Raw genomic sequence first — 14,961 nt, forward strand, 5'->3', positions numbered from 1 at the left:
TTTCAAATGATGCCCAGTGCTAGTTCTCAAACTCGCCTACTGGAACCTTGTCGGTAATACTGATTTAAGAATTTGATTCTCAGGCTCCATCCCAGGGTTTTTGACAAGTGTCAGTGAGGATGCTGGGAAATATTAATAAACTTACCTGTCTGAGATTCCTCCTTGGGACACTGCAATAGTTACTTGTGTCCTTGCTGAGACACAAACCTCAGATAAGCAACTTGCAGATAAAAGACTTCATTTTGGATCACAGTTCCAGGAACTAGTTCATCACAGTCATGGCAATGGGAGCTTGAGGTGGCTGGAGGTGACTGGCCACACTTGGCTCCACTTCTCTTTTGATCTAGTCTGGGACTCCAACCCGTGGAAGAATGGCACCCACAATTAGGGTGATTTGTCCCATGTCAATTAACCCACTCTTGATCATCTCTCTCCCAAGCATGCCCAGAGGCTACATTAATCTACATAAGTCTTCCTAGCCCAGCGGCTCCACGTACAGGCAACTCCAGGTCCCATCACACTGACAACGGAAATGGACCCTCCCAGGTCCCGATTGCCATCTTCATTGGTTTCTGTCCCATCTGAAACTCAGCATATTCACGGTGGCCTTTCATCCCATCCCCTGTCTCTCATTCTGCTTTTTCTTTTATGTCACACACTTCCTAATGACATCACCCACTTCTATTAGCTGCAAACCTTGGCTTTTACCCATGCTCACTCTTGACTTCATTGTATCCCCTAATTTCTCTCACAGAGAAGTCAAAATGAACTTGTGGCATCTAGTCATATACACTGTTAGAGCAGAGTATAGCTCACTAGATCTGTTTTATTCAATCCAGGCCTGGCCCACTAAATAACACTACCCACATTCTTGGTGAATCTTCCCACATTAATTAACCCAATTAAGAAAATCCCCACAGGCATGCCCACAGGCCAATACCATCTACACAATTCCTCAATGAGTTTATTTTCATAATCGACCAAGATTAAGTTGACAATTATTATCATTATTATTTTTTTTTTGGTTTTTCGAGACAGGGTTTCTCTGTGTAGCCCTGGCTGTCCTGGAACTCACTCTGTAGACCAGGCTGGCCGCGAACTCAGAAATCCGCCTGCCTCTGCCTCCCAACTGCTGGGATTAAAGGCGTGCGCCACCACCGCCCGGCTAAGTTGACAATTGAAACTAACCAAAACACACACACACACCCCAAAATAGTTGTACCCCTATAATAATTTAACAATCTGGGGCTGTGCTTATTTCTGAAGACATCTATAGAGTACCATGAAGATGAGAGTTCTAGAAGGATTTGAACCAAAAGCTATGGAGGAAAGTTCACTTGGGTTGTGTTTGTCTAGCCTCCTTATATAACCTAAGACTACCTACCTAGGGAATGGTGTCGCTCACAGTGGGCTGCTCCTTTACACATCATTTAATAGTCAAAACAAGCACCCACAAGAGATGTCCATGGGCCACTCCAATCAGAGCAATCCTTCAATTAAGACCCTCTTCTCTGGTGACTCCAGACTATGTCAAGTTGACAGCTAAAGCTAACTATGATAGTACTTTAATTCCAAAATTTAGCCCATGAAATTTACAATATCCCCATGTACAGATGTAGAAAATTGGATTAATAAGAATTAAACAATTTAATTACTCAAAGTCGAGACTGTTAATTAAGAAGGAATGTGGTATGAAAAAAAAATCTGTCAATGGCAGAAACTCATGATTTTTCCCTAAGTCTACCTCTAGCTTTTGCAGACTTGTCCCCAGCATAAGGTTCCAACCAGTCCTATAAAAATAACAGAGAAAATTTTACTCCCTCACTCTTAATCTCCTATGGGCAAAATCCAAATACTCACATGTCTGTTATGATTTTTTTTCTGGGATTAAAGAAATAACTGTGTATTTTCTTAGTTTCCTTTAGAAATAACTATTTCCACAACCAAGCATCATTCTATTTTTCTTTCTGTTAGTGCTCAGTTATAGCAGGTGCAATGGATTCCAGAATTCAGGGAGCCACTTAGGGAAACTGCTTGACAGTTTGGAACAAATCTTGGTTAACTTTTATGAAACACCTCCCATCAATTTGTCAGGTAGAATTTCCCAAGCACAGCCTTTTTTAGATTCTCTCGATGCCATTTTTAGGCGAGCATAACAGTAATAAGGCATCTTCCTCAGCATGGGAGTGTCTCTCTCTCTCTCTCTTCCTTTTTAATTGAAGGATCAAGTATTCACATAGGGAGGTATCTGCCACACTCAATAAGTATCTAAACCTTGGGGGCAGCATGCAGTTGATACTCTTATTGCCAAGCCTCACTGACAAAAAACAAACAAATAGGTTCAGAGCATCAATATTCGCTGGGTGCGTTATTTTTATGGCACACGGACACATTGTTGTTTAATTTCTATGGTAAACATAATTCTTCAGTGTAAATAGAGATGCCTTATATTAAATTTGCATTGTGTTGTATTGCATTTCCTTGCTTACATATGACAACCCATTGAGCACCTTAGGAAATACAACTTGACATGGCATGATGAAGAGGCAGGAAGCTCTATACCCCGGTGGGTATGCTTTACTGGCAATTATGATTCAGCTTGCCTGCTAAATTAAACACCTTAAAAATTCTATCATCGTGGAGACAGATGACAAACTCCAAAGTGCCTTACGTTAGCCAGCCAATGAAAATTAAGAATTCATTTTGCAAGTTTTCATTGAACAGTGAACAGTGTGTGGAGCCGGATTAAATAACTGAGTTTGTGTTCTCTCCCCCCCTTCCCTCCCTCCTTCCTTTTCCTTTGCTGCCTCCCTCTCTCTTTCCCTGCCTCCCTCTCTCCCTATTCTTCTCTATATCTCTCTCTGTATGAATGCTCTCTCTCCCTCCCTACCTCCCTCTCTCCACATTCTTTTCTGTCTCTGTCTCTGTCTCTGTCTCTCTCTCTCACACACACACACACACACACACTAATACAGTTTTGTGTGGCCATTGTACTGATTAGTACCCCGAAAGATTAAATAAGGAAAGGCACAGAGAATCTAATGAAAGTGACAGTGCTTTGTTCCTTTTCTTTTGTCTTTAAGTGTCCACACCCTTCTCTGCTCTCCTCCATCTCTTCAAGGCAGAGGGGGAAATGGATATATAGAATCTGTGACCTAGGATGCTGTGTATACTACCGGGTCCCTATGTGTGGGGATCTTTTAGTTGTAAGATACTCACTGTGATACTAACATGTATCCCAGAGTGCTATTCTCTTTGTGAAGTCAGGTGAGCCTCACTGGCATGTCCACAACTTGCCCTCTACCATGACATCATCTTACCCATATGACAAAAGAAGAGAGTAAGGAGACCAGAGTCTCAGGTCACTGCCCTGGCACCTCCCTGCTGGGCTCTAAACTCCAGGGCTGTGTTCCTCCACACAATGTCAAACTCTGTCCAATACCCTTTCTTATAATGCCAGATCATCATCCTTCAAGTTCCAAAACCTGGTATGATTCTTTCCCCTTTTAGATGGAAGTATACAAGTTGGTCCCTTGCCCATGGTTAGGTTGTTCTGCTTGGAGTCTTGGCTGTTTCTGGAAAGGGATGGCTCACAACCACTTTCTCCCTCCTTGGGCCTCCACTCTCATCTCTGTAAATGATCTTTTAGCTGAAATAACTTCAGATATCCCCTGACTAGGTTGCCTGCTGTTGAAAGTTTGATTCTTAAATGTCATTTCGTCGACCTTTACAGTATTTGTGGGATGGAACAGTGGCAGTTGCAGAAATACAGTTCAGCAGCTTTCTCTCATTCTAGGGACACTAACCAAAGAATAAAAGTTTACAAATCCCACTCTTTAAACTTTGTTTTGGTACAACTTCATCTTAAAAGCAATGAAGGAACCTCACTGGCAGGTTCTGGAGGCGGATCCTTGCATTGTTCTGTGACATTTGCATTTTAAGCAACTTGCTGACATCCCAGGGAAAGCTTTTCTTCTTATGAAACTTCTGTTAATTATAGGCAAATAACGGCCCATGGTGCTTTCTTCCCTCTTGATGAAATGCTTTCCGGTGTGAGGTTTGCCTGAGATCATTTTCTCAGAAGAGCTCCGTTTCTTCACCCATCTTGCCTCCTCACCTGTCACCGCTGAAGTTTCCTTCTATTCCACAGGGTGTTCTTCAACAGACTATACACACTCACCAGACCGCCCCTGTCTTCTTGGTTGTACTATCAAGGTTGGGAAGGCAGCAATCAGGACGATTGTGCTACACCTCGGTTCCCTGCATGCAGATTGATGCCTGCCATACAGGATACATTCTATCCACAGCTAATGACCAGCAAGAGCACTACCCAAAACAATACAAAATCCTGCAGAGTTTTAAACAAAAGGATTAATTCAGTATTCCGGTTGTTGTTGTTGTTGTTGTTGTTGTTTCTGAGCTTGATTGAGAGAGAGAGGATCTAGATGCACATACAAGACCTCTTTGACATGAACACCACCAGAAAAGGACAGAGAGCTGGAATTATGAACACACAGCTTTCTGAGATGTTGACAGACTTCTCTTAACTTGAGTTAAGATTATATAACCTAAAAGTAGTTAAAACTCTCTTTCTCCTAGGAAAAATCACAAGTTCTCCTGAAATGTGTTGTTACCATATTCTGGTTTTAGTTCCAACTGGTTACTCCATATTCAGGGAAAAAATAGCTTTAACATTTGTTGTCAATATATTTTTTGTGGCTCCCTTTCCCTCACTTGATTTTACATGTGGTTATATGTGGTTTTGGATTACTTTTCATGTCCCTTGATCTTGCCCAAGTCAGTACAACTTCAGAAAAGTGTCAATGATTCTCCTGGACATTTAATGTTCCAACCTCTCTCCAAATGATTATTTAAGGCTACCCTTTGACAATGGCAGTTAAAAGACAGAATGGAAAGACATAAGATGTCATCATGCTGTCTTTCTCCTTCGCACTGGGACCTGTCCACACAGACTGTGGGAGCATCTTCCCAAGGTTTATGTAGCCTGTCTTTGATGGAATATACAAATGAATCCAGTTCAGCCTTATTGGAGCCTCGACTGTCAGGAGAGTCAGCCATGCTGAGATCCTCACCTATGGCACTGCTCCCAGTGTTTAACTGGACCATTAGTTTGTTGTCCAAGTTTTTTGCTACACTTACCATTTTTATATAAATACTGATTGGTTCATTATTCACTCATACCTGCATTTAATTCTCTTCCTGCTTATATAAAAATGGATCCTATTTCTTATTCTCTCTGTCCTTCAAAATAACAAAAATACTACCTTCTAGGCAATGAACCTTCAAAAAATGTTAATATTTTCAGTGGGGGCATTTTGGTCACATTTAGGATCATAATATGTTCAGCTGTAGGAAATTACTGCAAACTTAGAGATTAACCAGAAGCAGTGTCAACAGCAGGATAAGCTTGCCTAGTCTTTGCCTGCTGCATGCTCATCAGTTGCATGTCCCTCACTTGTCTTTCTAGAAGTATTGATAGCAGTTCTGATATCTGAGTGTTGTCAGTATTAAAGGACGTAGTCCACACACACCTCATGGAGCCTGATGTCTACCTCAAAAGAGGCCACTGGTTCTATGTATTGCTTTAAGTAGTTATTACTTAATTAAATTTGTTCTTTGCAATCATACATGTGTAAAATGTGCTTTTGTTACTCTCACATTCAACCTATCTTACCCCCTAAAATTCCCACTTCAAAATCCCTTCCTAGGATCCATGTCTGTTTGTTCTGTGGCTCACCAAGTTCCACCAATGCTGCTGTTGCTGTGACCAAGGGTTTGGAAATACCCAGTGGATCCTGGTGGGCTCTCTAGGTGTCTATGTTAGGTTTTGTTTGCTTGTTTGTTGGTGGGTTGGTTGATTGGTTGGTTGGTTGTTCTTTTTTAACTACTTGCTGTTTTAAGGACTAGCCTTCAGATTTCTCCAAAACCACTCGTTCATAGCCAACATTCTAGTTAAGGAAGGAAAATATATCTTTAGCCAGAGTTTGGAATGTCTACTGCATTGTAGAATTACTTCACTCTCAGTTTGGAAACCTGAGATCAATGAAATTTAAATCACTGTGTTAACAGATTTTTTAAAATTTATTGCTTCATATAACTACACCTTTAAATTTAAGTTTACAATGGCTCTGACTTTGTTAATGTTATTTCTATCAAAAAGCCTGCTACTGAAAATAGTTATAAAATTTGTCTATATAACTTGATACAGACTAGAATGTTCTGGTGAGAAACCCTTCTTATGCTTCTGTAAGCAACCAACCTGAAGCTTAGTTAGTCATTAAGAAAGCAGACACAAAAGTAGAAGAAGAATTAAGCGAATTGGAAGGTAGACATAAAGGGAGGAACAGGATCAAAACTTACTATAAAGGTATATGAAAAGTCATATTGAAAGCATTCTTATGTATAATTAATACATGATAATAAAAATATTTAAAAATTGAGACCATCTCCCCTAAAAGAATGTTCTTTCCAAATTATATTTCTTATTGTCTATTAATTTACCAGGAACCTGTATTTAAAACCATAATTCAGAGCATGACAGTGCATGGCCTAGCACAGCCTCAATGGGAGGAAAACCCTAAGCTTGCCTCAGTCTCTGGGAGTGAGAGACAGATTTAAATGAAGCAATCTCTAAACCACAACAGCATCCCACTTGGCCCTGATTTTGAAGCCTGGTGCTTTGTTGGTAAGATTTGGACCACAAAGCAGAATATGCAGACACACAAATACCATGAGCGTGACCCTCTCTAAAACTATCTTACATAGCAGACAGTGGCTTGTTTCTGTTACTTGGGGCAAGCATGATGGATCACTGATTGCATAAGGCCTGGCCAGTTTGCCGTTTGTAACCTCTCCCTCTCTGGCTGTAGCATATAGAATAACTCATGACTCATTAAGACACCTAAGTGGCCATTATCCTGAGATATTCTAAGATGATGTTAAAATAGCCCAGGTGACCATGGAAATGGGGCGAAGAGAAACTTGGAATGGATTCAGTTGGTAGAGAAAATAGGTGGAGATGTCAGGAGGTATTTAAATGACTTTTAGAGAAACCTAACTTACCCAGTGTGTACCGTACTACAAACATCTTTCAGCGCTGTCAGGTATGGTTTGCCACTAGAACACAGGGTAACTCGTGTGTGTGTGTGTGTGTGTATCTGCATGATCATTTTTATACTGAAGTTAGACTGAAACCCACCCACTCAATGTCACACCTGCGTACTAAGATTTCTGCATAGTTGAATTAACTGTCAAAATGCTCGGTTTTTATCCCAGCTCACCTGCCTCATTTCCATCTTTGTGAAGGCCCTGCTCTCAACATATGTCATAGCTACATGCTTTCTTGGCATAGATTTCTGGGGGTTGACTTGCTGAAATCAGGTAGACAAAGAAAGAGAGAGAGAGAGAGAGAGAGAGAGAGAGAGAGAGAGAGAGAGAGAACCACCAACCATAGAGGAGCTGTCACTGAAGTAGATGGAGAACTCATAAGATAAGCCAAAAAATTGATGACATGGGACTGGAAAATTATGCTTAGTACAAAAGCTTAAGAAGTCCCTCAGTGGTCCCCCAGGTATCACTAAATTAAGGATCAAATTCCTCATTGACCACAACCATAGCTTAGCTCTTCCCAAAATGGTTCACATATGTCCTTCGTGTGAAAATGGTTGAGTACTTAGAATTTACTCCTAAAATCGTCTTTGAAAATCTTAAGATTTTAAAGTTCATGCCTAAGAAATTTCAATCACTTATATCCACAATTTACTTTTTGATAATATGTCTTACTTCCCAGCATGTCAGATAAGTGAACTACTGTGCACAGCTTCCTAGTGCAAGAGAAACTGTCTCTGTTCTGCAGTTGTTTAAGTAAAGGGGAGTGTTGGCCTGAGATTTTTCTACTTCTGTTGAAAAGCAGACAGGGTCTTAGCTTCTCTTTAAGAGTATGTGAAACACACATGAGGTTACGGTTGTGAACGCACCATAATTCTTGATGATGGTCTTATTGCTGTGATTCTGTCCAGCTCATTTTCCCATGATTTCCTCTTTATTGGAGGGTTGTTTGTTGTTCCTGTTTCACTTGACAGAGGAATCCACATGTGCCCTCCTTGGTTCAGTAGCATCATCGTCATCAGTGTTCCACTGAGAGTCACTCCAGACACAAAGGAGAATGGACACCAGTAGAGGCAGGCTTATGCAGCCCAGTGGTGCATGGTGGGAAAATAAGGACTTCCTCTTCAGTATAGAAACTGAGAAGACTCCAGTGCAACTGTTAAAAGTTATGTTCAAGAAGGAAAAATGGGCCATAACAAGAACTGTGTTAAAATATAAACTTATTTAAAAACCTTAGATCCTAAGAGGATGAATTGATCAAAGATAGTTTTAATGAAAGAGAAGATAGGGGAGATGTTAAAGCCAGAAGCTGTTTGATAGAAGGAATTGTTCATTTGTTGAGTTGTTGATCTGTTTTGATGCTGAGGATTTGACACAAGACGTTATGCAACACACACACACGATTAAAAGAAAAATAAGCATTTTTATGACAAGAGGCTGTGTCATCAATATGTCAGGTCAAAGGTCAATGAGGATATTTACAAGATGATTAGGAGACAAAGTGCTGTGAACAGGTGAAGAGGTGAATAATTCCCTCCTGGGACAGGTAGAGTATCAAAGCCCTGGTATTGTAGCACCATGAGTATTATTTCCAATGGATAAAGGTTGGGTCATGCTACAAATATTTACCAAAGTGGCCATCAACCTCAAATTCAGGATCCTGGAAACCAGCCTTCAGTGACTTCCTCACTGCTCTAGACTTTGCTAGACTTGTTCTTTAAAGTCTGTTCTTTGATCAGGCCTTTCTTTTAAGAACATTTTCCTAGCTGTCTTCTCAGGTGTGAATCTAGCTCTTCTTTCAAAGGATGTAAATTTTTACTCTGCATTGCATGCTGGTTGCTTTATTATGGTACGTGTGAATGTATTTACCCTATCAGTGTTTGTTATGTGCCTACTACATTTGAGGCATGGTGCTTAGCTGTGGAAAGAAGCAGATGAGGAAGAGTCATGGTTTCCTAAGGGATCCTACAATCTGCTGGAGGAACGGGGCAGTTGAACATGGCACAGTAACACCATAGGGGGATGAATGTTTAAACGCTGTGTTGGGGCTCTCTGTGAATCTACAGGGGTGAGGAATATCCATGGGACTGTATTGTGAGCTATGGGGGTTAGGAGCAGCCAGGGGGCTATACTGTGAGCTATGGGGGGTAGGGAGCACCCCACTACTGCTGTATGAGAATGGGACACTTAAAGTGATCCCCGGACGTCAGATTTAGGGAAGGTGCTTGGAAATTAATCTCACTTTGATAACAGTTCTGATAACAGTTAACACAGTCAGACTTCTGTTTCCCATGGTACAATGTTTGGAGAGTCGATAGTCAATAAAGTTGATAGTCAATATTTCTAGTGAATTTAATTATGCTGAATTATTTTAAGATTTATCTATTTTGTGTATATGAGTAGACTGTAGCTGTCTTCAGACACACCAGAAAAGGGTATTGAATCCCATTACAGATGGTTGTGAGCTACCAAGTGGCTGGTGGGAATTGAACTCAGGACCTCTGGAAGAGCAGTCAATGTAACCACTGAACCATCTCGGCAACCTCAGTCATATAGACTCTTATGTTCCTCTTCATAAGGACATTTTGCTTGAGTAAATAGAGTCTTTATATTTGATGGTCACTCCAGTTTCTCCTAGTTCTAATACGTTTGTGAAAATGGGTGTGGCTTTTCTAACCCAATTGTGACTGAATCATGAGGAGCCGAACAAGGTTTATTGCATGGCTGGTTAATGTTGGAGGGAAGGTGAGGTCAAACCGCACGTAGATACAGTTATAGACACAAATCCTAACTCAGGTGCTTTCCTGCTGGGTGACCTTGCATAACTTACCTCAGCTCCGTTCCCCAGTTTCTTCACTTGTAAAGGAGGGATAATGATACAACCCCTCCTTTAGTCAGGCTGTGAGGAAAAGGTTAACATGTGAGCATATATCCACTTAGAACACTGACAACTAGATCCAAGTAGCATGTACTGCAGGAGCAAAGAAGGTCTCTTTATATCTGAAGCATCTACTAAGGATGTTTCTAGAACACATATACACAGAAACATAAATGTGTCCACTTCCTCTTTTTTGACCTGGAACTTAATGGCACTTGATGAATGGCCTCCAACAAGATATTCCTCTAGAGTTTTTGGTTCCCTTACTTTCTCTGTGCTAAGTACCTTACCAATGTGGTGTCTAAAGTAAAGCATAGTTTTTCCTTTGCGAAGAGGCAGCATTTAGAGGAGCTGAGTGGGTGATTTGGTGACTAGAGATACTTGCTTTACTAGTTACTTGCTATTATCTTGCAGCCATGCTAAAAGCTGGTTTTTGTCTTCCCAGGGGTGATCACAACATATGCATTATATCTAGATGATGCTCTGATTCACAATTCTTCAGAACTCAGCTGCCATGCCTATGGATTTGATCCTGGGAGCTTACACACCTTCCGAGTTCAAGCATGCACGGTGAAGGGCTGTGCTCTGGGCCCATTGGTAAGTGTGTAAATTTACATTCTGGGATGTGTGAGCTGCTGGGTGACACTGGGTGTCAAGGGAGAAATAGGAGCTTGTCAAGTGCAGGGGGAAAGTGTTCTTTTTATTAAAGTTTATTTAAGAGTTGCTTTTAGTTCAATGTACATTTCAGGGCGGTGTGTATATCTATGGGAAGAATGCACATGTTTTTTAATAAACAGTAAGTTGACTCCTTTAATAGCCATACATATAATCATGCTTGCTTTGATGATAAATGCAAGATACTTATTTTTCTACCTAATGACACTCCAATAACTACATTTATGATTTAAAAATGAGCATTGAAAACTATAATTCCCACAGGATGCTTGGATTTCTGTCCAACGGGCAGGTTAATCAATTAAAAGATGGAACTTACTTCATCTCTTAGAATAAAGTATTTTTATTTCATGAATCTGATGTAGCTTTATAAGAATAGTATTTAAATTTTTATGACTATCTGCTTTTGATGTCCACATTTCAGAAGTCTATAATGTATATCTTTTTCGTTGACAGTTAGAAGCATGAAAAAATTATCCTTTGCTTTCCAACATCATTTTCCATCAGTTAACAGTGTGTGACCATCAAAGCCCAGCATAGCATTTCCAGTTTGAAATTAATACATTACACTTTTATGCATTTTCCTTGATTAAATGGGTTTAGCCTCTTTTTTAAGAGAAATACTTACTAGTTATAGGTATTTTTGGCAATGTTTTCTAATTCCCTATCATTTTAATGCACTCTGTCTTTGTTGAATAGTACATTATATAAATATTACCACAAGAAACAGCTCTTTAACTTAATTTGTACTTCCTTACTTTGGATCATACCTTCCACACAGAGATTGGCTACTTTCTAAGAAGCTAAAGCTACATATTCTGAGACTGCGCTGGGAGCATTATTGTAAAGCATTTACAATCAGTGCCCTCTGATGGATACTTACCCTTAAAAGCATAAATGGAAGGAGGCCAGAACTTCTCTATTCAGAGAAAGAGAGTGAGAGAAGAGAGAAGGAAAGAGAAAGAGGAAGAAGACAAGAAGAAGAGGAAGATGAGGAGGAAGAGGAGGAAGAAAAAAACAAAGAAATATTCTCTATTAGCTTAAAACCTTGTACCTTTGCCCAGTGTAAACTGTGAATTATAGTTCTGGCTGACCCACCTTGTCTACAAGTTATCCTAGAAACTTAAAATAAGGGGGCACAGTTATCAATCTCTGTCCTGAACAGACAGCAGGCAACATTAATTAGCCTTTAAAAAGAAAAGAAATGTAAAATCACCACTGCTAGGTCCTCGTCCAGTCTAGTCGGCATGCTGACTTGGGGCACAAAATCACCTCTTCCACTTGGCACTTTTCTCTCTTGCACTTAGCATCTTCTCTGTCTTTCTCTCCTGCACTCAGCCTATCAATATGAATGACTTCTACATTTTGGAGACAGAAATATGCTGCTTTTAACAAAAACACCCTTTGCAATCTTAGTAGCCTTGTTACCCACACATGCAGGAAGACATGGTTCAGCATGCCCTTAGGTGAGCGTGCTTCACAGACTCAAGCGTGGCATCCTATACCCTTCACGTGGGCCAATGGTTCATAAGAGGGAAAAATGGTATGGATTTGGTAAAATAGGGGATTGAAAGCTAAGTCATTCATGTATCAGTTGCATGTTCTTGCTGTTTTGATACAGTAAGACTTTGATGGCTCGATGTGTTTTGCCGTCACAGCCTGACCGAAGGGAGCTATGTGGGGTGATTAAGACAGAATTACTCTCTGTTCTCATTTAACTCCCCTGTGGCCTGTTCCATATTGTCAATTTAAAGAACATATTTGACTTTTGAATGATTTCTAATATACTAAAAAAATACTTCAAACGCTGAAGAGACGGCTGAGAACTTAAGAGCAGGTGCTCTAAGTCTGTGGATTGTAACCACTTTTGGGGGTCAAATGACCCTGTCACAGGGGTCTCCTAAGACCATCAGAAAACCTAGATATTTACATTACAATGTAAAATAGTAGGAGAATTGCAGTTATGAAGTTTAACAACAAAAAATAATGTTATAGTTAGTGGTTACCACAACATGAGGGATTGTATCAAAGAATCACAGCACGAGGAAGGTTGAGAGCCTCTGGTAATCACTGCTCTTGCAGAGTTGGTTCCCAACACCCATGTCAGGCTGCTCACAACTTGTTGAGACCCCCAGCTTCAGGGAAACCAACATCGTCTTTGGCCTCTGGGCTCCTGTACTCACATGCACATACCCATACACAGAAACACATACCAACACATAAGTAAGACCAATAAAATGAATCTTTCAAGAAAAAGATCTTTCTGAAGATGTTGGACCTACCATTTCAGGCTCATTCAGAAGCATACATGTTCTCTGAATCTTTAGATTTCCCAAGAATGTTCATCTTTAAATGATGAAAAAGTAAGTCAATATTACTTACCTAAGAGTTTCAGGAGTGTGACAAGAGTTTTATTAAGAATGGAAATTATGCTGAAATGTTTCTGTGGTTTTATGCACATTCATTCTTAAATTTATTATCTGTTTCAAAGGAAACTTTTAGGCCAAAACTGAGTCAACTTCTACCCTTCTGAGGGTCTTTTCCATTTTTAAGGCAGCATAAATATTTAAGAAGAAAAAGATAAACAAACAAACAAACAAACAAAAACCTTCCTGGTCAGAGAAAAACAGTATAGTTGTCAATTTTTGTATGGAGTAAAAGTCAGAATGTTCATCCAAATGCTGAAGGAAACCTAAGAAAATGTTTTTCTTGAATTAACCAGGCATTTGAAGTGAATAGTATAATTATCCAAAATTATCATTAATTATTTAATTTTTTGAGCATCATTTCATTTGAAACTCCTTTAAGCCCCTTTCTGTACAATGACTGGAGTTGTACACATAGTTAAAGTAGGTGCGTTACTATGAAACATTAAAGGGATGAAGAAAATCTCTCCAACCTAGTTTTTCATCACTTATGTGCATAGCTGTTTGTGACTGAAGCACGGTATGAGCAGGCAGCTCAGCCCCAAAAATCCCAGAGCCCTTCTCCCACAAAGAATACCAGTTACCTCACATTTATTGAAAATGTACACTCTGTCTTTTTCATGCTTGTTTTCTTAATTAGAGATATGTATTCACCTTAAATAAAGCCTTCATAAAGAGACCATTTGTCTGCCACAGGAGCTTGTGGTTGATCTTCTTGTGAGGGGTAGATGACCCTGTTTGTGCTGACAGAGACAGGCAGATGACTAGTGCATTCCAACAAGTAAGTCTAGCCTTCTGATTAGTTCTAAGCCAGTGAGAGATGCTGTCTTAAAAACAAAATAGGTAGTTCTTACAAAGCGATGTCTGTCGTTCTGTCGTTGCCTTCTGGTCCCCAGAAGTACATGTACATGTACATGATTTGCCTGCACACACATATAGAGACATGCAAACACAAAGAATAGGGTGAAATTTACCTGCATATTCAATAAACTTTGAAAGATGAAATAAGAACAATTGATGCTCAGTTTACCAAGCTCTAGCCAGTGATTAAAAAACAATAAAAAAGGCTGTGGGCCCGTTTTTACTTTCTTGCCAACAATTACATCTTCCTTTGGACACTCAGTCATTGTTGGGCTATTAGTTACTGGACACTTCCTTATTGAGCCATCACTGATCCTTGTCCAGTTTAAGACTTATTTTTATCTCAGAGCCTTCCCTTTGAAGCAATTCATTTTCTATATAAGCAGGTCAGCATCCCGTCCAACTCTTGTGTGATTGTTTCTCCGTGAGATTCACTATGGTACATTTATTTCTTGATGCCATCATGATGTGTCCATGCAAAATGCAGCCTCGCTCCATGGGGAATCAGAGGCAGCTTATTCTGAGCTAAATGTGAGCGAACATGACCCAGAAATGTGGATTCTGGTTGCTCTGAGTGACAGCTTACACAAATAAATGATTACATAAATGTTTCATAGTTACATAACAAAAAAATGAGTAAACAAACAAAAAACAAATAAATTATATAAATCTGTGTTCTTAGGAAATACACTGGTGGGAGCACTGGGTAGGCGGGCTACAGAAAAGCCAGAGACTGCTACAGATCCCAGATGCTGTCTGTGCCTTTCGGATTGGTGAAGGCCAATAATCTGCTCAATAAGTACATTCCCAAGATTTCACTTGATGGTCAAGAGGTGTGAGTCAGATTCAGACATGGGTGGTAAAAGACTGACTGTTCAGGGAAAAATATTTTAAAAGATAGCCGAAGATGATTCTGGCTCTGGATATGCAATGTCCCAACACTTCAAAAACACAAGGGGCCCTACTCATTCATCTGGGCTCTTTAACATAGAT

The 14,961-nt window shown here is 40.0% G+C and overlaps 1 protein-coding gene across 2 annotated transcripts in view; it reads left to right on the forward strand.

Moving 5' to 3' along the window:
- The window catches only part of Ush2a (usherin), a 668,288-nt gene that overhangs the window by 358,774 nt on the left and 294,553 nt on the right, over positions 1-14,961 (forward strand). For both annotated transcript variants that reach the window (XM_028760212.1, XM_028760216.1), the window contains one exon: positions 10,452-10,603. In XM_028760212.1, the coding sequence (XP_028616045.1) occupies positions 10,452-10,603 (152 nt within the window). The remainder of the gene's footprint in view (positions 1-10,451; positions 10,604-14,961) is intronic.

This window comes from Grammomys surdaster, unplaced genomic scaffold (genome assembly GCF_004785775.1).
Source record: "Grammomys surdaster isolate TR1022 unplaced genomic scaffold, NIH_TR_1.0 130, whole genome shotgun sequence".
Classification (NCBI taxonomy): domain Eukaryota; kingdom Metazoa; phylum Chordata; class Mammalia; order Rodentia; family Muridae; genus Grammomys; species Grammomys surdaster.